We start from the raw sequence: 24762 nt of genomic DNA, 5'->3' as shown, positions 1-24762 counted from the left end.
AAAAATGGGGAGTAGAGTTGTCGGTTAATCATACTCAAACGTGTGGCTTAAGCATTTTCTTTAACCATAAGAAATGCCATAAGTAGATTTCATTCCTGAAAATTAATATGCTTGTGTAATAATCATATTTATGAATTTAAAATGTTCTTCAAAAAATTTGAGAAGTTTGGCATATAAAAATATAACTGATTGTTTAAAAATTAATGAATACATTGTGCTAATAATAATGATGGAATTAATTTCCATATAATGGGATACTTAAACTCGACTCGATTCAAAATAATATTGAGTTTGAAACTTGCAAACCCCATGAAGCATTAAATTTTTAAATTTAAACTTAATCTAGTGGTAGCGGCAAGCTTTTAGAATTTGAATTGGAACTCAACTCAATTAAATTTAATTTGACTATAAATTAATATTAAAATTAATATCAGGGTTCGAGAGTCTCGAGAGTCGGAGTTTGTTGATTTTTATTTGAGAAAATATCTCTAAGTATTTAAGCAACAAAAGAAAAGTAGAGAAACAACACTTTATTAATATGCTATATCTGACGTTAAATATATATCATACAATTTATATAATATTAAAAAACAGCGGGATCTTCAAAACGGCGCAGCGCAATGCACACGCTTGGTGACGTTCTCCCCGGCTTCCCGGGGTCGGAGGGGCCTCCCGCACGTGAATTATTATTGGTCGCGGGTCCCACGTGGGGCCACCCTCTCCCACGTGCGCCCACTTGACCTGCAACCTAAGACTAAGAGGAGTAGCGACACTGTGCAATGCTGCTTTCCAGCTCAGCGGCTACCTCATCACCTAATTTCCTCTTATGATTTGTTGATATTAATTTTTTCAAAGTTATAGTTGCCCTAATAATTTAATTAAACGATTATTAAATTGTTTAGTTAATTACCCCACACTTGCGGCATTAGGATAGGATGTGACTTAATTAATTTAAAGGGGAAGAATATATTATGCTATATAGATGGAGGTAGATGGGCAGCATAGGAAGCATGTGAGGGCGAGGCTGAAGCCTATTTTGTAGCTTTAGTAGTTTACTTGGGATGAGAAATAGTCATTCCCTGTTGGGTGATCTTTGACTTTGTTGATTATTTTTGTCCCAGGGAACTATCAACGTAATCTGATCTTCTTAACCAACCAACCTTTCCACCCCTTCGAAAAGCATTCGAGTCAACTTCCCTGCCCAGCCTCAGATTTGCTTTTGGGATTTTCCTTTTTAACTTTTCCGTGAAACAAGTTGTTTGGCTTCTGGGAAAAATAATGAGTGAAGTCATGAATCTTTTTGGGGGGGGGGGGGGGGGGGGGGTGTTTTCTGGGCAAGCACAACCAGCCAAAGAATGGCACGTACCCATTGCCCCATTTGGGTCCATAGATGTCATGATGCAACAGCAATGTTAATGCCCCCATCCTACTTAAGTTAGCTATTTATTTATTTATCTTGGGCAGAGTTAGGGTCCATTAAGGGTATAATGGTGAGAGAGAAGAGAGAGAGTGAGAATGCATTTATTTGAAGCAAATGTCTGAATCAAAAATCATTTGCTGAAATATGTTGAGCACACATTGAAGTCTTGTATATCGTAACAGGAAGAAAAGAGAAGTGCACAACTACTTGCTTAAACTTGAGAGAGAGAGTTTTGCACTCAAAAGGCAGGAGTACACCATATTTCAAGCATCTAGAACAAATCAATCAATTTGCAAAAGTCTACATACTGGGCCAAGACTTCATAATTAGTATTTGCAACATGTGTGAACAAAACCAACAAACAATACCAGCAAATTGATAGACCAGCAACGGCACTAAAAAACTTCAAAATTCAAAGATTGCTTCTTGGACAACACAGTAGAAAGTCAAGAGTTTAGGAGGGGATTTCTCTCGAAAAGTCCAAAATTGGATCAAAGGATATCCGTCCCCCAACAACTTAAAAGGTCAGCTTAATTTGCAGCTAAACACTTGGTCATCCAGCTGTACATTTGACAATCGACATTTATTTTTCTTTCTACATTCCTACATTGTCGCTGCTTGAATCCACGAGAATCGTCAACCGTCTAGCAGTTTTCATGAAGTCACTGCAACAACAATAAGAAAAAAAAAATGTAGATCATGTTATAATTGGAAAAATGACACCCCCTTCAAAAAAAAAAAAGATAAATAAATAAGACAAAGATTATCCCCTTAAGCTCTAACAAGCTGCTTAGATATTTGCGAGAGATGCAAAAAAAAGTAATGTGAACAACTCGATCACACCTGAAGGGCTCATCTCCGAGATGTTTGACTGCACCAGTGACATCTCGGTAGAGCACATGGCTTAGCATTTCAGAATTTTCTACACCAAACATGTCTGCTAACCTTCTGTACAGTTCATTATATGATCCAAACAATGAGAGATCAAGGGTGCGACCAACATCCTCCGACTCCATGAAAACTTTGCAGTGACCAGTCTCCAAGTTGGGCTCAATCTCTTGGCGGTTATCTTTATACCATTGGAACCCTTCACAAGATGAGCTCCCCGGGTAGCCATGCTGATTAAGTGCAGATCCAGACCCATCAGAAGAATTTGCAACTTTGTCTGAATTCCCTTCTGATGAACTATTCCCAGTAGGAACGGGAGAGACTGTATCCCTAGAGCAACTTAGAGATATCTGTTGCTCAGTTAGTATAGGTTGACCAAATAGTAAGAATTGTGGTGCCTTCGCACAATCAGGTTTCTTTGGAGTCTGGGTAGAATTTCCCATGGTTAGCAGGCAAGATACATTCTCATTGCCAGAAGGGTTTTGAATTGTCGGGCTACTGCAAGATCTTGTGAGCATAGCAGCATGATCAAATAGTGGATAACCGGTGGGAAACAAACTCGACTGCAGTTTATTAAGGTGGAGATCTGATAAAGATAAACCATATTGAGAATGCCTGGCTCCCTGCATGCCGGCAGGAATGTTCTCGGGTAAACAATTATAAGGGCTGGTGTGCCCAAGGAGGCTGCTGGAAAACGGTGGCATCGGAAGTTGACCATCTAGGGGAAAATCTAGGTGTTGTGGAAGTCTCAACTTCTTCCTCGGTGGTGAGAAGGGAGATAGTTGGATATGGGGCATGTTCGATACCAATTCCACCAGCCATGGGCTAACTTGTTTCACATTCTGAAGCAAATCCGGCTCATCCCATGTCACCTGCAACATATTACTTGATGAAACTATTCAAATCTTATACGAGGTCAAGAAAAAAATCAAATGGGTGACAAATAGCTTAATTTAAGCTAGTAAAACATCTATCCAATTTAAATAGATTATTGAAAAAGAATCCTAGTTTAGATATATCACTTAGCTCTATCATAAAACATGAAACCAAAGCATTTGAACACCTGTGTAGCAATTTGTAGAGGTATGAACCTCAAATTTCTATAAGAGAACATCTCAGTGTTTTCAACTTAGTCTATGGTTACTTAAGGTTACGTTAACTCATCAACAATTTCGTTCGTTCATGTATTTAGAAGCATTTTCGAGGACTATGCTACATTGCTACCTTATCCAATCATGGTAAACAATTCATGTCTATTTTTAACAATAATATAAAAATATGCATGCAAGACACTGGATAAACTGAGAATGATACACTATATTACCATGTTATAGCTCCGGTTAATTAGCCAGAACAGGGAAGGGTAAGAGGTGACAATACTTGGTATCCAAAAATACAAACCCAGAAGCCGCAAGGTTTTAAAACATGATGCAGGCACAATACTGCAATGCTGATGGATCCATAGATCTACCCAAAGGGAAAACCAAATCAATTATGAGCAATGAATGGACCATGGGAGCATGTAGTAACAACGCATGGATCATGAAAGGTAATCCGGAACATTTATGGTGAAATATATCCTATTTGAAGGGATTACAACAGAATATAAATGCAAATAAAAAAGTGCAATGGAAGTATGGCAGTTGATGAAGTTCTTAGCCACAGATGGATTTCACACGAAGTGGTCATGGCAGCGTAATTTTCAAATTAAGCACATAATTTTCCCATGAGCAAATTCACTCAACAAAATATGCAAAGGCAAGCACAGCTGGGTAAATACAAAAGAAGGCAAATAGGATTTTAACATATGTTTACAGACTGGTTAGGATGTGCCAAAAGGAAGAAAACCATGATGCATGAAATTGTCAAAGAAAGCTTGACCTCATCACAACAGACATATCGAGAACCGTGTGGAAACAAAAAAGAAAACACCATATGATCAAAAAAGAAAAAAAGAAGAAAAATAAGTCAAATGAAGATGGAGAATCATACTGGGGAAGAGATGGCACAGTACCTGGAGAAGCCTCCAAGGTGAATCAGGCCAGCGGATGGGATCAGCAACCCGAACAGAAGATATGGTTCCCATGAACCAGCTAATGCGTGAAGAATCCTCTGTTTCAAAGGCCATCTTAAACCTCATTCCTGAACACCAACGGATCTGCAATGCTGCCTTCACCAAGGAAGCCTTCACACAGAACTCCGGCGTGCTTGCTCGAGGATAGTAAACAACCTCAAAGGGTTGCCGATTGGCTGCATGCGTTGCAGCTTCAACAACAGATTCAGGCCTCACTCTCCCCTTGCCCATCAAACTCCCATTGGAGCATGGACTGTTGCCATTCACATTTCTTATTACTTTGTTCTCATCTTCCCTTAAGAAAGCAGAAAAACCGCCATAAGGAACGGTGCAACTTCCACCGGCTGGATTCCAACCAGATGCCAATTCCGACGCACCCCCGCCTCTCTTTGCCCTGCGGATCCCAACACAAAGATCCCCATTGTCTGCCCTCAAAAACACAATGGAATCCCCTGCCACCAGCTTCTTATGGTTCACAAAAGTGCTCCATCCGGTTGTCAAAAGATGACGCCGTGGTGTCCCTCTGTAAATGTGCCGGAATTTCCATGTTTCGCCATGAACGTCCTTGGCCAGGATGGTCTGGACAGGAGGATCAGCGGTGTAGTCCAGCCGGGGAAAGATTGTCTCAGCGCAATAGCGGGGAACAGAGAACCCTCCGCCATTGTTGGCATCAGATTGTGTCAATGTTTTCGCAAACGATGTGGGCTTCTCTTGACCTTCAGGCCCGTGAATCCCTGCAGTTCCATCGCCATCACAAACAGGCTCATTACCACTGATGGGTAGTAACCTGATCTTTGCATAAACTTCATCAGTCTCGGGATCTGCCATGAACTTCACGGCTGATACTCTGCAAGCAACATACGCCGGAATCTGCAAGCAGTTCCTAAATTCCACCGATCCGGAGGCGTGCTCCGCATGGCCCTGAGGGAAGTAAAACACTTTTGAATTCACCGGAGGCATTTGCACCATTCCTCCGGCGCAGGCATGCCATAATTGAGAGTCCAAGCACTTCTCCACCTCTTTTACATTCTCTTTTGGGTCCATAAATGTAATCATCGTAAACAAAACTACAGTGATCAAAAAGCCTTCAATGCATAAAAAAAAACCCTTTATTGACGCTTATATCTCAGTAAATGCTGCCACAGGAACATTATCATACGAATCAAAAGTCAAAAAAAAGACAGTAGAAACGAAACTAAACATACGGAGAATGATAATATTCATTCATTCAATAAATTTCGACTGGAAATTTCTTACCCTATAAATCATACGATCGAAGCGAACCAGAAAATAGGAATCTTCGCGCCGCACCTCCACCCAGATGAAAACAAATTAGAACTTTCAATTTGAAGCCCAAAACTTCTAATTATGAAAGTTTCCTTAAAAATCCTTACTAGTAAGATTTGCAATGAGGATCTTCGACGCTCAGCGCTGGCGGAGTCGCGAGCCAAAACCCACAATTCCACGGATTCTTGATGAAAAAAGTTGAAGAGGAAAAGCTCAGTTCACCAGCTTTGCTTCTTTCACCTTCGCTAATGTTGAAGGAAAGCCCCAACTCTCACAGCAAATAGTAAATCTCGCAGACTGGTACTAAGGCTTCAGCCCCAAGATTCAAGTAAATACCAACTGTTTCTACAGAGTGCGGAGTCAGATTTCCGCAGAAAATCACGAGAGACTCGGAAAACACCGATTCACAGAGTTCGAAGGCTATAATTCCTTCCAGAACTCATCCCGTTCAACACCAAGAAAAAATCAGATAGAAATTAATTTACGACAGGCCATGAATTCACCAGACCATCACTCAACCCAAACCCAAAACCCCATCGATTTCCCGAAATCAGAACACGGAAACATTATGCTGCTTCTTCATCGCCATAATCATATATTCTGCGTTTTCAGCAACACCATCACCAACCCCATGACCGACACTCCCACACCGAAAATTGACAAAAACAAAAACAAAAAACGAAAACCCCATTTTCCCTCACAGAAAACTCCACACTGATACGCCACAGCAGCACTCAAATTTCAAACATTCATTCAATGCCTTTTGGATCATCCTCATCATCAGTCCTTAAGCTAGCTTCCCCAGAATAAAAAATCATCCAAAATTATCACAACACGCTTCTCTCTCTCTCTCTCTCTCTCTCTCTCTCTCTCTCTCTCTCTCTCTCTCTCTCTCACACACACACACGCACCCACTTCACCCGGCTTGAATTTCTTACCTTTTTCTTCGGATCTGAAGAACCTGTGTGTATCTTCAGAAGCCAGCAAAACAACAAAGATCTTAAAGGAAGCAGAACCATTGCCCTTTTTTAATTGTACTTTATTATTAAACAAACATTAAATTTTGATTGTCAATTCTCCTTCCCAATCCAACTGATTTTTTAATACTTATTATTCTTTTCAATTATTGTTTTAATTAATCAAAAAAAAAAAATTTCTTTTGATTCACAGTATGGCAAGATCTCCTAATATCGTGAGTTGTGTGAAGTGTCTTATAAATGTCACGTACTTAAATGCATACAAGTAAAAATAATAATTTTTTACTATGAACTCTAATAGTAATAATAAAGCCCCTATATTAGTTTTATAGATTTAAATATTAATATAATATTTTATGATTGATAAATTTTAAATCTAAGATAAGATGGTGCTTAATTTTTTCAAAATGAATAAAAAGAATTATCTTATGAGTGAATTAGTGAAAGAGTGATGAAGTGAAAAAAGTAGTTGACATGTTCAGAAAAAAGTTAAATTCTTTTCGTGAATTAATATAATTTTCTTATCAATTATTTTCAACAAGTATGTAACATTTGTATACTTATATTCTTTTAAAACATTTAACATAACTTTATTGGTCTTAAAATATTAGTTAGAGGGTCACAACGATCATTTGACAGGACATAATTTTTCTCGAGAGGAAGGCAGAAGCATCTGGGCATGAACAGTCCCACATTTCTCGTAACTTTGGATCTTTAAACAAAAAAATCAAAATTATTGGACTTCGCCTACTTACTTGGTTCCCAATTCTTCACTTCTTTCATTGTCATTTGACGTTGTTTAACGTCAACTCTAATTCACCTCCTTCTTTTCCTACAAAAGCATATGTACTCGAACACAACTCATATTTATTACTTCTTTGATTTTTTCTCCTACGCCCTCTTTGTTTAACTAAAATTAATTAATTGATAGTAGTTTAATAATAATAAACCTAGGTAGAAACCATGGCATGTATGGTGGAATGTGGGAACTCAAATTAAACAAGACAAGCTTGCATTGTCATTTCTTCTTCATTAATAAATGCAATCTCTATTATATATAAGAAAAAAAAATTAAAAACAAACAACAATACCTTGGGAAAAGGTCTTGTCCCCTCTTCTCTCTTTCTCTCTTGACCATGGGTTTTTGGTTTTTTGACCACCCTCTTATCTTCTTCTACTTAATCAATTAATTAGTAATTCACACATTGCTTGTGATTTGTGACCACTCACTCTAGGTTTTTTTTTTTTTTTCTTTTTCTCTAAATCCTTAATTTGGAATTGGATGAATGGGTATGTTAATTACAAGTTACACCTATGTAAAAGAGAAAAGAAATTTTTTTTAATTAATATACTAGTTAAAAAATAAAAAAATATATTTTATTCTATTATATTTTAAAAACTAAAATGAATTTAAAATATTTTTAAATAGTGATTAGGTTATATTTCATTTAAATAATAATTAAAACAATGTCTGAAACTTAGTCTCGTTTATAGAAAAAATGAAGGTTAAGGTTCTTTTATCTACAAAATTGATTGTCTATAACATATGTTGTGTTATAAAAAGTAAAAAATTAATGAATGTCACCCATTTATTTTTCACTACCATAAATTATGTATTATCTTTATTGTCCTATAGAAGGGTCCTCTCTCCCTCTCATTTTGATATACACACAAAAAAACTTGAAGTATGCAGACGAATAAAAAGGATGAGAGAAGAGGTAGAAAGAAAGAGAAATATTTTGTATAAGGTTAGTTTCAAATTATCTTATAAATCCTCCTAAAATTGTGAAGTTTGTGATTCCATCCGCTTGTAGAGTAGACATAGTCGAACCACGTAAAATTTCAGTCTCATCTCTATTTATTTTTTTGCATCTTTTACAACATGTTATTTATTATGTTTCGTTTGTTTTCGCACGTTTGACTATGTTTGTGATTGAGCTGGTTTTGGTAAGGATTATGAGCCGACCCTATAGGGACTTGCATAGGCGCATCATCGAAAAAAGTTAAATAGCGATCAATAAATATAGTCAGTATAATTAAAATATAAAATAATATTAACTAGAAGATATTATAATAACAAGAAAAATAAATATAGCCTTAGTTATAATGAATATGGAGATATAAAGTTGGTGAAAATAGAAAAAAAAAATTATTATTTTTTACAAAATTTTAAAAAAAATGGAAATATTTTAATTTTAATTATATTTTAAATTCTTATGACTATTTTATGAATTTTTTTTCTTAAAAAACTATGTAATAATGATTTTATTCACAGTAATGAAATATTATTACAAGTTATAGCTTTTAGTTAATGGGAAATTGATTGCATAGCAGTAGAATTTGTTTTATGTATTAAATTATTTTGTGCATAATTATTTAATGATAAAAGCAAAAAAGAAAAATTCACGTAAATATTTATAAAATTCTATAATTGTGAAAAATTACGATATATCATATAACTTATTACATTTATACGTCAACAGTAGATATCCATATTTAGTTTGTAGTTAATTCATAACTTCTTTTTTTTATGTGATGTCCACTTTTTATTGGTAAAGTAAATATTCTGTTAGTCAACTGTTAAATGTGCATGAAAAAAGTGACTTTTATTTATAATAAAATAATATTTTAAAATGGCACTAATTAAAGAAATTAAATTGAAAGAATTGATTAGTATAATGTCTTAAAAATTGATTAAGCAAATTGAAGGTGTAACTAATTTTCGAATTGACCAATCCAACCAATCCAAAATCTTTAGATAAACTAATTTACATCAGTATAACAAAAAAAAAAAATTATGAAAACTAAAAATTACTAACAAATCATAAAAAATACCTATAATTATATTGCTATAAATTATTTGTTAGATGCATTTTTCATAAAAAAAAAAAAATTAATGATAAAACACATCAAAAAATAAATAAAATATAGTTCAACATTTTTAAATTCAAGTAATCTATCAAACATAGTATTAAAAACCGTATATTAAAATTTTAAGATTTATAATTTATAAATCAAAACTATAAAATTTAATGTTAGTTGTTCTGTGTGTAAAAGTTGTTCCGTGTGTAAAATATGAACGTTAAATGGATAAAGAAAAGAATCAAATTTATATTAATTGATTGAACTTTGTTTAAGGCAATTATCCATTTTTTTTTTTTATTCAAGTTGCTATTTCATTAAATATGGTATTCTACCAAACTCAAAAAGTGAGTTGCAATTTGACCAACTAGCTAAGTAGATTTTTAAATTATATTTTATACTTTAAAGATATATTTAATTATTTAATTTTCATAATATATACATATACATAACAAATATTTTGGAACAATATAACTATATAAGTATTTTTTTTTCTAAATTATTTGTATTATTTATTTTCCACACATTTTTAAATTTTAAAATATTAATTTAATTACATAGGCATGTTTAATCCAATCGATTTACCCAAAGCAATCAATGACTGTTCATTGCACTTATAAGTTTAACTTTCAAAACATATTGCACTTAATTGACTATTTTTTCAATTTAATTTATTGAATTATTGTCATTTTTTAATTCATCTTATCAAAATTGAATGAAAGTGTAAAATTATCATTTTATTAATGATAAATTTTATTTTTTCACTAAATACTTAATGATTGACTAACGGTCAACTAATGAAAGACTCATTTTGTCAATAAAATTAAATTTCGGGAGTTTTTTTTTTTTATAGTTTTCGAAAACTCGGGGTGAAGTGTCGTATTGAGAAAATTCAAGGGATGCTGGTGGATTTTACTCAAAACAATAACAATATATTGAGAATAGAAAGGAATAAAATGGAATTGGGTAAATTGGAATTGAATTTATCTTTTGATTTCCTCTCTACTCAAATTTTCATTCGATACCATTCCTATCACATTTCATTCAATAAGCAAAGCCAAATGCAACTAAATAGTTAGAATAACAAGGGTGATTCAAATTACAAAAGTCATTTTTCATCTATTATATTTGTTATCTAGATTATGGGCGAATCTATACTGATTTGAGTGTGGACTATAACCCTACTTAATTTACGAAAAAAAATTATAATATATGTATTTAACTTAAAGCGGTAGGGTTTTTGGGGATTGCACCAGCTTAATATGATGTTTAAGTACAAATAAATAAGATTTTACAGGTTTATTTTGTTAAATATGGTATCTAAGTCCAAATAAATAAGATTTTGTAGGTTAATTCTATTGGAAAATTTAGAGAAGTTTCAAAACTTCTTAGAATTACCCATATTAATAATCACCTATTTATTTCCTTCAATAAAAATTAAAAAAAAAAAAAACTATTCATAATGGGTGTCTACGTCTTGGATTCGGTACTGAATTCTTAAACTTGAGTCATGTTGTAAGTAAATTTTTATTTTTGATAAAAAGTTTTTGTAGTCAATTATATTCATAAATTGAAAATTATTTTGAAGAAGTTTGGTTGAAATGATAACTGTTAATTGATTTAAAAATACATAATTATTTAAAATTTGAAACATAATATCTGAATACATGATGTTAACAGCAGTGAAATTCATTATTATATGTATGGTACATATTTAAGTTAGAGTTGATGTAATGAATATTCTAACTTGACTCAATTCAATTCAACTCAAATTTTGCTAATGACACTGAAATTCATGTTGAGTTTGAAACTCAATTCAAATTCAATCAAGAATAAATTGTGAAACTCTACAAGACTACAAGTTCTTAGAACCCTAAGTTGACTTTATTAAATTCAATTGATTTTGAGTCAACATTAAAATAATTTACAAATAATAAATATTCTCGTAGGGTGGGTAGGGATGTAAATGGAACGAATTTGGAGGAGGGGCACAACTCGAGTTCGCCCCGTAAGAATTATCCATCTCGTCAACCATCTTGAATTCGTCTCGAGCTGTATTAATATTTTCATCCCTGCCTCATGATGAGATTTTCCTCTTGCTAAGGTTCGCCTCAACTAGGAGTGGCAAAACGAGTTAACGGGTCAAATTCAGACGAACCATAAACGGGTCGGGGCTAAGCGAGTTTGGATTCAAGTTAACCCATTTATTAATGGGCGACTATTATGTAAACTTAAACCCGCCCGTTTAATAAACGGGTCACCCGTTTAAAAAATACAATTTATTTATTTTAAAAAATTTTAAACATTTCATATAAAATGAAAACTTTTTAAATGGGTGACTCGACCCGAACCCGCATAACCTGTTTAATAAACAGGCCGAATTCAGGTTGACCCATTTATAAACAAGTATGTTTGTATTAAACTCAAATTCTGTTTAAACGGATGGATCACGGGTCACTTGTCAGGTTTCGACCTGTTTTGTCACCCATAGCGTCAATTATAAAATATATATATATATATATATATATTACAAAATTTTAAAAATAATTTTTATATATTCATATTGTGAAAGTAATATAAACTATTATATATTTAATATAATTATAGATAACATAATCTTTCCAGTAAAAAAAAAATGGAAATAATAAATAATTGAATAAAAATATTATACTTATATATACACATACGTATAGATTTGAAGTAAAAAAATACATACCCTTAATTTCCCTTGGTATCCCAAATTCGTTGAAAAACCAACAATATAAAAATAAATGGCGACGAGAAATTCATACATCCGAGGGAGAGAAATTAAAAAGAGGTGGGGGTCTTCAAAAGCAGCGCAGCGCACGCACACGTTTGGTGACGTGTCCCTCTCTTCCCGGGGTCGGAGGGGCCTCCCGCACGTGAATCTATTATTGTCCGTCGGCCCCACGCCCCTCCCACGTGCGGCTCCCCTACCCACCCTTGACTTACAACCTAAGATTGCCACTTATATGATATAGAGCAATAAATGATGTAGTCAATTAGTAAGACTGGGCAATGCTTTCCAGCTCACTCCTGCCCTTTCCCTTCCTCTTATATTTTTCTATTCCCACTTCTCTTCTCATTAGTTAATTAATTAATTATATTACTAGAAATACTATATTATTAAAAGACACACACCTCCACTAAGACAGAGGTTACCTCAAATTTCAAAAATATCATAAAACTCTCTTAAAATTTCGAAAATATCATAAATCTTTCTAAAACTTGTCAAAAAAATAAAAAAAAATACCGGCATCATTTTAAAGAATTTATCTTTTTATAAAATATAAGAAAATATTTGTATCTTTTTAATCAATTCCATTCAAAAGCTTATTAAAAATTTTCAAATTTTTTAAAACTTTAAGAAATGTCATTTTCTTTCGGTCAAATTTCAAGAAAGGTTACGTCTTCGCCCTTATTTTATATGTATAGGAAATTATTTGAGAGTGGGACTTATGCCCTTTTATGTGGTAGAGCTTAAGTGGTTTAGTTGGGATGAGAAATTGTCATATAGTGATACAGATGGCAGCAGGGAGTGGGAGTGGGTTACCCTGTTGGTGATCTTTGACAAATTTTCCCCCAAATAATTACATTTATGTTGGTCCCATAAGACTATTTAGCACATGATCTCATCTTAACTTAACCAACCAACATTAGGGCTACTAATAAAATTTTGAAAATTCAAAGATTGCTTCCCCTACAACACTATAGAAAGTCAATAGTCCAGCAGGATGTTTCCCTCCAAAAAGTAGTCCTATTAATAGGGGTGTACAAAAATTACCGAAAAATTGAAAATCGGACCTTGGTTTTAGTTTTAGTTTTATGTTGAAACCGAACCGAAAAAAACCGAAAAACTGATTTATATAAGATATATATATATATATATATATATATATATATATATATATATATATATATAGATATAGATATATAATATGACTAGTAAAAATATAGCATGCAATATAGTCATATAACCACTATAGAAAATAAAAATCCTCAATAAATTTTTAAGAAATCTATAAAAAATAAAGGTTATTTTTATTAAAAGTGCCCAACAAATTTTATTTTGTTAAAATTATGAGTCCCTATAAAAAATTAAAATGCTCAATAAATTTTCAACAACTTTATGAAAAATAAAGATTATTTTTTTTGTAAACTAAAATCGGTTTAAAACCAAAAAAACACAACCAAACCGCCACATTTTCGGTTTTCAATTAAAGCATAATTTCGGTTCGGTTTCGGTTTCGGTTCGGAAATCCCGAAACTGAAAATTTCGGTTCGATTTTCGGTTCTGGCCAAACCGAACCGTGTACAGTCCTAGTCCTATATTTTTTATAGTCCAATAATATTATCAAAAAAAAATTTTGTTATAAAAGATGCAGGAAACTAAACTGAGATGAGATAGAAATTTACGTAGTTCGGCTATACCTACTCCACGAGCGATGGGATAAAAAACTTCAGTATCTTGGGGGGAATTACAAGATAATTTGGAGCCGGCCTTATATAAAATATCTCCGGCCTTGTACAAGATATTTCTTTTCTCTTTATCTCTCCTATTCTTTCTATATATATACCTACTTACTTCAAGAATATAAATGTGTATACAAGCATGCAATGTGTGTATACAAGCATGCAGTATGTGTCACAAATGAGAAGGGGAGGGTGCCCTTTTATAGGGCAATATGGATAATAAAGCATTTATTAGGTTGAAAAACGAAGAGGTGGAAGATGAAGATAAGAGGGTGACATTCATATTTTTCATAATACTCTCTCTTAGATGTCACACATATATTAACTTCTTCTGTTATGATCTTTAAGATATCTCATTCCGATGAGAAGAATCAATTTCTTGAATGTTGTAGTAGGTAAAGATTTGGTGAACAAATCTGCTAGAATGTCACTTGATCGGATCTACTGAACATCTATATCACTATTCTTTTAGAGTTCATGTGTATAGAAGAATTTTGGAGAGATATACTTTGTTTTGTCACCCTTTATGTATCCTCCTCTTAGTTGAGCTATTCATACAACGTTGTCTTCATATAAAACTTTTGGAATATCCTTAATTAATTAAAGATCACAGTTTGTTTGGATATGAGAAATCATTGATCTAAGCCACACACATTCTCTATTAGCTTCATGGATAGCTAGTATTTCAGAATGATTGGAGGATGTTGTTGTTGTCACGCCCCGAACCCGGAAATGGGACCTGAGGGTGAAAATATAAACTAACCTGTCCCTGTATCATACAAATCATCACAGATACAGTACAAAGGATGAGGGTCCGACCCCTTGAGGTTCCCAGGCACCCTAAACACATCCAATCATAATCATATACGCAGTGGAAAAAGTTATTCTATATCAACATATGCAGTACCATATCAAAGTCTATACAAGAGCAGAACATAGCTCTAACAAAATGTACAAACTGGGTGCCCAAATACAACTCAAAATGGCAACCCAACAAAACTACAGTCTTAGCACTTACCCAAGCCCTAAAGCGGTACACCGGCCATTACGCTCCCTACACCAGGACGCTAGTTCCGGTTACCTGAAAGACTTGTAAAAATGTAAGTACAGTAGGGGTGAGACACCTTTCAGTAAGGAAAAACACAGGTTATATCGGTGTGTAGCATTTGAGTGTTATCATAATACAACATATACGCAATTGAATGCAATCCAGTACTAATTCACATAGTACATACACGCACGCATACGACGGCCATTTATACGCAGCCCCGTCACAATACATACACATGATTAGTAATCCTCAGTGTCATCACACTTTTCGGCCCGAAGCCGGCTAGCGACATACAGCGTTGGCCCGTAGCCAACCCGTGAACACGGCGCCACTGGCACATGGCTAGTCCTCAACTCCCATGGCATCGTACCAGCGCTAAACTGGTGGATCCATACCCTTCGGCCTGATTTGTCGGAATAGGCTTATGCCCTCAGATATAGAGCCGGACACTCTTGCCTACATGGCAGGCAATAACACGCCCCTGGATATAGAGCCGGACACTCATAGTACCTGGAACAATTTCGGAACCGCGTTCCTACTAACATTTCAACATATCACACACACATGCATGCTCATATAACCAAACAAACCACACTCATTTGGTAATCTAAATCATGGTTTCCTAAACAAATACAGTTTAAACAAAGTCAAGGCACGACCATCCCAATATCACAATATAAATCACACATATACTCGATTTTCAACAAAACCCGGGATTCAGCCCGTCGCCCCTTTTTTCCAAAACTGTAATAATGAAAAACTCATAGTTTTCCTCGTTAGATCCCCCCAAATGAGTAGTCAAAACACACACAGGACCGTGGACCACAGTTCCACCGAGTCCGATTTCAAAAATAACCAATATGAACATAGTTCCCCTTACCTTAACCCCGTAAGCAAATCCCGAACTCCAAGGTCCCTAAACAGCGAACCGAGTTCCAAAACCTACAAATCACAGTACAAAATATGTTCACAAGACAGTTACCTACAAATCTACCAGATCAGAATTGAAAACCAAGCCTTACCTTGATTTTACGTCAAAACCTGAAAATCTCCGAAATGAGATTCCGATCCGTAGAAGTTGTAAAGAATCTTTCCACGATCCTCATGGTAGCTTTCGTTTTTCGATTCCTTCAACGATCGGTGAAGAATTCTAGAGAGAAGGAGTAGGGAGAGGTTTAGAGATATATATATATATATATATATATATATTTGAGATTTCTTAATGAGGAAGCAAAGGAAATTTCCTTTTATAGCCCTTTGACCCGAAAATTTCCAATTTTGCCCCTCTCTTAATATTTAAACCCATTATTTTGGGTTCTTATAATCTCCTCTCCTTACAAAAATTTCGTCCTCGAAATTTGCCATCTCTCATACCCAGATTCATACATACAATCAAATACATAGACACAACTCAAGAGTGAACTGGCAATCATCACAGTAGTCCCATCATACACATACACATAGACACAACTCAAGAGCAAACTGGCGATCACCACAACACAGTCCCATCATACACATACACATAGACACAACTCAAGAGCGAACTGGCGATCACCACAGCGCAGTCCCATCATACACATACACATACATACCCTCACTTATAGCGAACGAATACCGTGGTTACATATACAACAGTCTCAAGAGTTCACAATACTCACACTCCCGATGACTAACCACCTATCCCAACCCACAATAAGATCATGTACAAGTGCTTAAAATAACTGTGGATACTTCCGGCGTATTTTCGTTTCCAGTTCCCAAGAAGCTTCTTTAACCTCGTGGTTTTGCCACAATACCTTCACTAACGGTATCTCTCTGGTACGAAGTTTCTGAACTTTACGGTCCAAAACCTGAATAGGTATCTCCTCATACGCTAAAGTATCCCCAATTTCCAACTCACCATAACTAATCACATGTGAAGGATCCAACACGTACCTCCTCAACATGGAGACGTGAAACACATCATGGACCCTCGAAAGTGCTGGAGGTAATGCAACTCTGTAGGCTACTGGACCCACTTGCTCAAGTACCTCGAATGGTCCAATATACCTCGGGCTTAGCTTGCCCTTCCTACCGAATCTCATCACTCCTTTCATCGGAGCAATACGCAAAAATACCTTACCTCCCACTTCAAACTCTAACTCATGGCGGCGAACATATGCATAACTCTTCTGTCGACTCTGAGCCGATTTAATCCTCTCCCGGATCAAACCCACCTTCTCAGACGCCTGTTGCACAAGTTCAAGTCCTAACACCTGACGTTCACCCATCTCATTCCAACACAAAAGAGATCGACACCTCCGACCATACAAAGCCTCGAATGGTGCTATCCCGATACTAGATTGGAAGCTATTGTTATAAGCAAACTCCACAAGTGGCATAAACTGTATCCAGCTACCACCAAAGTCTAACACACAAGCTCACAACATATCTTCCAATATCTGTATCGTCCTCTCCGACTGTCCATCAGTCTGGGTGTGGAATGCTATACTAAAAGTAAGCTTCGTCCCCAATGCCTCCTGCAAGCTCATCCAGAATCGGGAAGTAAACCTCGAGTCCCGATCTAATACTATGGACACCGGTATCCCGAGCATTCTCATAATCTCATGCGCATACAAATCTTCTAGCCTACTCAAATGATAGCTAACTTTCATCGGTATGAAATGAGCAGATTTCATCAATCTATCCACGATCACCCAAATAGCATTCTACCCGTGAAGGGCTGGTAGCAAATCGATCACAAAATCCATGGAAATATGCTCCCATTTCCACATCGAAATAAGCAAAGGCTGCAACGGCCCTACCGGCCTCTAATGTTCAGCTTTCACCTGCTGACACGTCAGACACTACCCCATGAACTAAGCAATCTGTCTCTTTATACCAAATCACCAGAAGGTCTCGCGCAAGTCCCGATACATCTTTGTACTACCAGGATGTACCACATACATAGAACAATGCGCCTCCTCTAGAATCATCCTTCTGATCTCATCATCGTTCGAACGCATAGTCTGGTCCCAAACCTCAACACATCTCCTTCAGATATGTTAAACTTTGTAGCCAATCCCTGCTGTACCTTTTCCATAGCCTTTGCCAACTCTACATCACTAGCCTGCGCGACTTTTATATGCTCAAATAGGGTCGGTTGGACCACCAAACTAGCAAAGTAAGCCTAATGATCATCAACCACCAACTCTATACCTGAGCTCTCCAAATCCCGTCTGATGTGACACTGAGTTACAACCACAGATACAGCTGTAGGTCCTGACTTCCGACTCAGCGCATTAGCCAACACATTTGCCTTCCCTGGGTGATAACTTATCGTGCAATCGTAGTCCTCGATTAACTCTAGCCACCGCCTCTGCCTCATATTCAACTCCTTCTGCGTGAGGAAATACCTGAGGCTCTTATGGTCAGTGAAGATCTCACACTACACCCCGTACAAATAGTGTCACCAGATCTTCAGTGCATACACAACAGCAGCCTCCAGATCATGCGTAGGGTAATTCTTCTCATACTCCTTCAGTTGCCGAGAAGCATATGCCACAACCTTACCCTACTGCATAAGCACACATCCTAAGTCCTTTAGAGATGCATCGCTATAAATCACAAATCCACCATCCCCCGAAAGAATGGTCAACACTGGAGCAGTAACCAACCGGTGCTTCAACTCCTGAAAGCACTGCTCACAATCATTGGTCCACTCAAACTGGACTCCCTTCCTGGTCAATTGAGTCAGAGGTCCAGACAGTTTAGAGAAACCCTCTACAAACCGATGATAGTATCCCACCAGTCCTAGAAAACTCCGAACCTCCTACACATTCTTCGGCCTTACCCAGTCGACCACAGCTTCAATCTTGCTAGGATCAACTGATATTCCATCCCCAGTAACCACATGGCCTAAGAAAGAAATATGACTCAACCAGAATTCACATTTCTTCAACTTAGCATACAACTTCTTCTCTGGCAGAATCTATAACACTAACCTCAAATGTTCCACGTGTTCTTCCGTACTCCTCGAGTATACCAGAATGTCATCAATGAATACCACCATGAACCGATTTAGGTACTTATGGAAAACACTATTCATTAAATCCATGAACACTGCCAGAGCATTCGTCAATCCAAAAGGCATGACTAAAAACTCGTAGTGGCCATATCTGGTTCGGAAAGCCATTTTCGCTACATCCTCCACTCTAACCCTCACCTGATGATATCCTCACCGCAAATCGATCTTCGAAAAGACCCGCGTCCCCTGCAACTGGTCAAAGAGATCATCTATACGAGGTAAAGGATAATGATTCTTCACAGTTACCTTGTTAATCTCACGGTAATCAATGCACATCCGCATCGATTCGTCCTTCTTCTTCATAAATAGTACTGGAGCTCCCCAGGGCGAAACACTAGGTCGAATGAATCCCCCGTCCAGTAATTCTTGCAGCTGCTCCTTCAACTCCCGAAGTTCTGCTGGAGCCATCCGGTACGGAGCTTTAAAGATCGGCGCCTTACCAGGCAGTAACTCTATCGCAAACTCCACCTCACGATCCAGAGGTAAACCGGGTAAATCATCTGGGAACACATTCAGGAATTTGCTGACTACCCGAATATCCTCGAGTCTCAACTCATCCAGTGGCGGTTCCTCCACACAAGCTAAGTACCCTTGACATCCGTTTAAGAGTAGCCTCCTCACCTGTAGTGCCGACAGAATCTGTGGCACTGAACGCACACACGATCCCACGAACTAGTACTCCTTCTCCCCAAGAGGTCTGAAAACTACCACCTTTCTATGATAGTCAATCACGACATAACTTGAGAACAACCAGTCCATCTCTAGATGGCAGAGTAACAACTAATACCTCATTCATGTCTCAGGTCTCAATCCCACACCGTCCCACAAAATTTACAGATACAAAAGAATGGGTTGCACCCGAATCAAACAGAACAGAAGCTTTATTCGAAAGCAATAACAAGGTACCTGTCACCACGTTACCTGTATGCTCAGCGTCCGCTGGAGTAAGAGAGCATACTCTGAGCGGTTCCCCGAGGTATCTGATTACTCCCTCAATCCCCACTAATTGCAGGCACGTCTCGCCTCGGTGCTCGACAATCACGAGACATGTGGCCTGGCTGGCCACAATTGTAGCAACTACCCCCAAATGACCGACACTTTCCCTCGTGCCACCTGTGACATCTAGTACAATAACCACCGGTCTGGCTCATCTGAGAGTCCTGGTGCTCGGTGTTCTGGCGGTAACCCGATCCCTTGCTCCTCTTCTTCCACGATCCCTGACAAGATCCTGTCTGAGAACCAGAAGGTACCATCCTCTTCCTCGATTCCTGATCCACCTCGTCCTCTCGGATACTAGTCTCGATCACCGTGGCTTTATCCACCAACACTGAGAACTCACGGATCTGAAGCATACCCACTAGTCTGTGGATATCCTTCCTCAAACCCTTCTCGAACCTCCGAGTCTTCTCATACTCGCTCGAGATCATACATGGTGCAAAGCAGGACAGCTCTATGTATCGAGCCGCATACCCCTGCACCGTCAAACTCCCTTGAGTCAGCACAGAAAACTCATCTGCCTTCGCATCTTGTACGGAAGCTGGGAAGTATCTGTCAAAGAACACCTCCTTGAATCGGCTCCACGTTATCTCCTCAGGACTAGCTCTCTGCTTCTCCAACAGATTCACCGCAGTCCACCATCGACCCGCCTCCCTAGACAGCTAGAAGGTAGCATAAAGAACTCGCTGCCTATCTGTGCAGTGCAGGACCTCCAAGATCCTCTCAGTCTTTTCCATCCAGTCCTCTGCTGTCGTCGAGTTAGGTCCTCCAGAGAACGTCGGAGGATGCATGCGTGTGAACCTCTCAATGGTGCACCCCGTAGCAGTAGGAGAGCACTCGCGTCTCCTCACACTCCGCCTGATCTCCCGTAATACGTACCTCGTCAAACCCCGAGGCACAGAAGGAGACTCATCACTCGTAGTCTCCTCGGATGAGTCTCCTCCGAGCCACTTCCCAAATTATTATCCTTGGGCTCCATTCTGCAACACAATAGGAATCTATCAGTATCCCTATAACACATACAATTAACACAATGATCTACACTAATCGTGTTACGTACTTCCTGCCAGGTCTAGGTCTGTCCTATCACACCGATACGAAAGTCATCAATGATCTGCCCTACTTTTACTGAAATTGTCATCCCAGGAAAAACACGGAATACCATCGACAATTCCCAGTCTAGCGATCGAATAACCCTTAACCAAGTCTACCTGTATCCACATCCTATACTTTGGTATGTACTCATAACTAAGCCTAACCAAGTCTACAAGATCTAGTAACCTGGTTAGCTCTGATACCAAATTGTCACGCCCCGAACCTAGAAATGGGACCCAAGGGTGAAAATATAATCTAACTTGTTCTTGTATCATACAAATCATCACAGATAGAGTACAAAGGATGAGGGTCCAACCCTGTGAGGTTCCTAGGAACCCTAAACACATCTAATCATAATCATATACGCAGCGGAAAAAGTCATTCTATATCAACATATGCAGTACTATACCAGAGTCTATACAAGAGCAGAACATGGCTCTAACAAAATGTACAAACTGGGTGCCCAAATACAAATCAAAATGGCAACCTAACAAAACTACAGTCCTAGAACTTACCCAAGCGCTACCGTAGTACACCGGCCACTATGCCCCCTACACCAGGACGCTAGTTTCGGTTACCTGAAGGACCTATAAAAATGTACGTACAGTAGGGGTGAGACACCTCTCAGTAAAGTAGAACACAGTTATATTGGTGTGTGGCATTTGAGTGTTATCATGATACAATTGAATGCAATCCAGTACTAATTCACACAGTGCATACACACACGCATACGATGGCCATTTATACGCAACCCCGTCACAATACATACACATGATCAGTAATCCTCAGTGTCGTCACACTCTTCGGCCCGAAGCTGGCCTGCGACATATGGCGTTGGCCTATAGCCAACCCATGAACACGGCGCCACTGGCACAGGGCTAGTCCCCAACTCCCATGGCATCGTATTGGTGCTAAATTGGTGGATCCACACCCTTTCGCCTGATCTGCCGGAATAGGCTCACGCCCTCAAATATAGAGCCGGACACTCAGTACCTGGGACAATTTCGGAACTGCCTTCCTACTAGCATTTCAACATATCACACACACATGCATGCTCATATAACCAAACAAACCACACTCATTTGGTAATCTAAATCATGGTTTTCCAAACAAATACAGTTTAAACAAAGTCAAGGCACGACTATCCTAATATCACAGTATAAATCACACATATACTTGGTTTTCAACAAAACCTGGGATTCAGCCAGTGGCCCCCTTTTTCCCAAAACTGTAATAATGAAAAACCCATAGTTTTCCTCGTTAGATCCCCCCAAATGAGTAGCCAAAACACACACAGGACTGTGGACCACAGTTCCACTGAGTCCAATTTCAAAAATAACCAATATAAACATTGTTCCCCTTACCTTAACCCTGTAAGCAAATACCGAACTCCAAGGTCCCTAAACGGCGAACCAAGTTCCAAAACCTACAAATCACAATATAGAATATGTTCACAAGACAGTTACCTACAAATCTACAATATCAAAATTAAAAACCGAGCCTTACCTCGATTTTACGCCAAAACCTGAAAATCTTCGAAACGAGATTCCGAGTCGTAGAAGTTGTAAAGAATCCTTCCACGATCCTCGTGGTAGCTTCCGTTTTTCGATTCCATCAACGATCGATGAAGAATTCTAGAGAAAAGGAGTAGGGAGAGGTTTAGAGAGAGAGAGATATTTGAGATTTCTTAATGAGGAAGCAAAGGAAATTTCCATTTATAGCCCTTTGACCTAAAAATTTCCAATTTTGCCCCTTTCTTAATATTTAAACCCATTTTTCATATTTTGGGTTCTTACAGTTGTAATCGTCTACTTTACTTATTTCCAACATATATCAGTTGTTGGCCTAACTAGGCTTTTCAATCTTATTTTGATGATAACAAATGAAGATGTTTTAACATATGCCGTTGAGTGACTCTATTTCAGGAATACATAACTCAACACTCACATTTTTCATGGATGAAAGCTGTGGATGAAAGCTGAAAATCAAAGACAAGTCAAGTGAAAGCTTCTCCGAGTAGTTAAGCATCAAAAGACTAAAACTTGAAGATAATGAGAGCATGGATATTGAAGAGAACTCAATGAAAATCTCAAAGTATCTTAAAGCTTGAAGATGGGAAAAAGACCAAAGCATGAAGACTTAAAGTGTTCAAGAATAACATATAGCTTATAAGTCTTTATATAAGTGCTTTAATATTTAAATATCTTTTGAAATATTGTTGAAACTCTTTAGGGGATATTTATGGACTTAGAGACCTATTTTAAAACCTCAAAAAATATTTTATAAAAGATTAATACATGTGAACAAAACTAAATTTGAAAAACCAAAAAGGAAAAAACAATAAAGGGTCTGCCCAACCAACTAACCAGAAACACTCTGGTTCAGTCAGCCAACTGATAGAGAAACAACAGAAAAAATAACTGTCCAACCGACTGACTCGACAAACTAAAAGTACCCAGCCGACTAACTATTTCCTGATTTAATTTATGGGAGACAGAAGGGTGTCAGCCGACGGACCCTATGGAAATACGCTACCTAGTCGCCTGTCCAGCCTATTTACTCCATGGGTTTTGACTTTTTAAAATTCCAACGGAAAAATTTCAAAAATTGGTTTTTCAAATATGAACATTGTAAAAACTTGGTGGACACTCCAAGTAACTTAGGGAACAAGGAAACTAATCCTACAATGCCTATAAATACTCATTTAATCCCAAGATTTTATACACAAGCAATCACACATCATACTTGCATCAAATCTCTCAATCTCTCTCAAAGCTCCATATTGCTCAAACTCTTACTGAAGGGAAATCATCTAAATTGCTGCTGAAACACCAACCTAAGGTCCTTATACTGAGTTTTCTCAAATCACAAAGGAACCCTTGGTGAATTCTATACTTGAGCTTCAATTCTATTCCTTATTGGTATTTAAATTATTAAAGTACCTAGAGCTGAAATTGTACTAATCTACTCTGTTTTGAGAGTGCTATTGTATGCAGAAATTATTTCATATCTTTTGTAGTTCTTGGACGATTCGAGGTGATCGTATCAATGGCTAGGCGAGGGGATATCGCTTAGAGAGGTGCTGCTCTAACCTAATTGAAGGAGTGACCGAACGAGGGTATATTGTTTGGAGAGATGGACTCTAACCTACTGAAGGAGTGTGCAAACGGTGTTGTTTCGCCCGCCAAAGGAACTAATTTTAGTAATCCTTTGGTAGTTTGGAAAAGGCGAGGACGTAGGCTAGGTATAAGTCAAACCTCATAAAAATCTCAATCTCACTCTCTTTTTCCCTTACTCTTTATTTTCAGCACATTTAAATTGCGTGGATGCTTTAATTTGTAATCATATATACTACGTATATTTGGAAATCAAGTAAACTTAAAGTCTAATTTTGATTTGGGTTGCGGAAATCGAAAGAGAGTACATTGGTTAAACCATACTTTGTGGAAACCATAAGGGAGTACGTTACTTGGTTAACATCCCAAAGATAAATTACCTAAGAGTTTATTTGAATTTTGAATTTTGGGAAGAGTATGAATGTTTTGTTGAATA

The 24762-nt window shown here is 37.3% G+C and overlaps 1 protein-coding gene across 12 annotated transcripts; it reads right to left on the bottom strand.

Annotated features, from left to right (window-relative positions):
- Positions 1 to 1681: 1681 nt before the first annotated feature.
- Positions 1682 to 6870, bottom strand: LOC131168426 (auxin response factor 18-like). Of its 12 annotated transcripts, none has more exons than XM_058127836.1 (5): positions 5777 to 6870; positions 5640 to 5693; positions 4323 to 5518; positions 2264 to 3180; positions 1682 to 2085 (listed from the first exon to the last, which is right to left on the bottom strand). In XM_058127836.1, the coding sequence occupies exons 3-5, from the start codon at positions 5436 to 5438 to the stop codon at positions 2016 to 2018; spliced, it is 2103 nt and encodes a 700-aa protein (XP_057983819.1). In that variant the 5' UTR covers positions 5439 to 5518; positions 5640 to 5693; positions 5777 to 6870; the 3' UTR covers positions 1682 to 2015. The 12 variants fall into 12 exon arrangements, with proteins under 12 accessions (XP_057983819.1, XP_057983820.1, XP_057983818.1 ...); XM_058127837.1 differs by having other exon boundaries at positions 2366 to 3180; positions 5777 to 6654; XM_058127835.1 differs by having other exon boundaries at positions 4323 to 5467; positions 5777 to 6654.
- Positions 6871 to 24762: the final 17892 nt, after the last annotated feature.

The sequence above is a fragment of the Malania oleifera genome, chromosome 11 (genome assembly GCF_029873635.1).
Source record: "Malania oleifera isolate guangnan ecotype guangnan chromosome 11, ASM2987363v1, whole genome shotgun sequence".
In the NCBI taxonomy this organism is placed as follows: domain Eukaryota; kingdom Viridiplantae; phylum Streptophyta; class Magnoliopsida; order Santalales; family Ximeniaceae; genus Malania; species Malania oleifera.
This window is presented reverse-complemented; position numbering and strand designations above follow the sequence as displayed.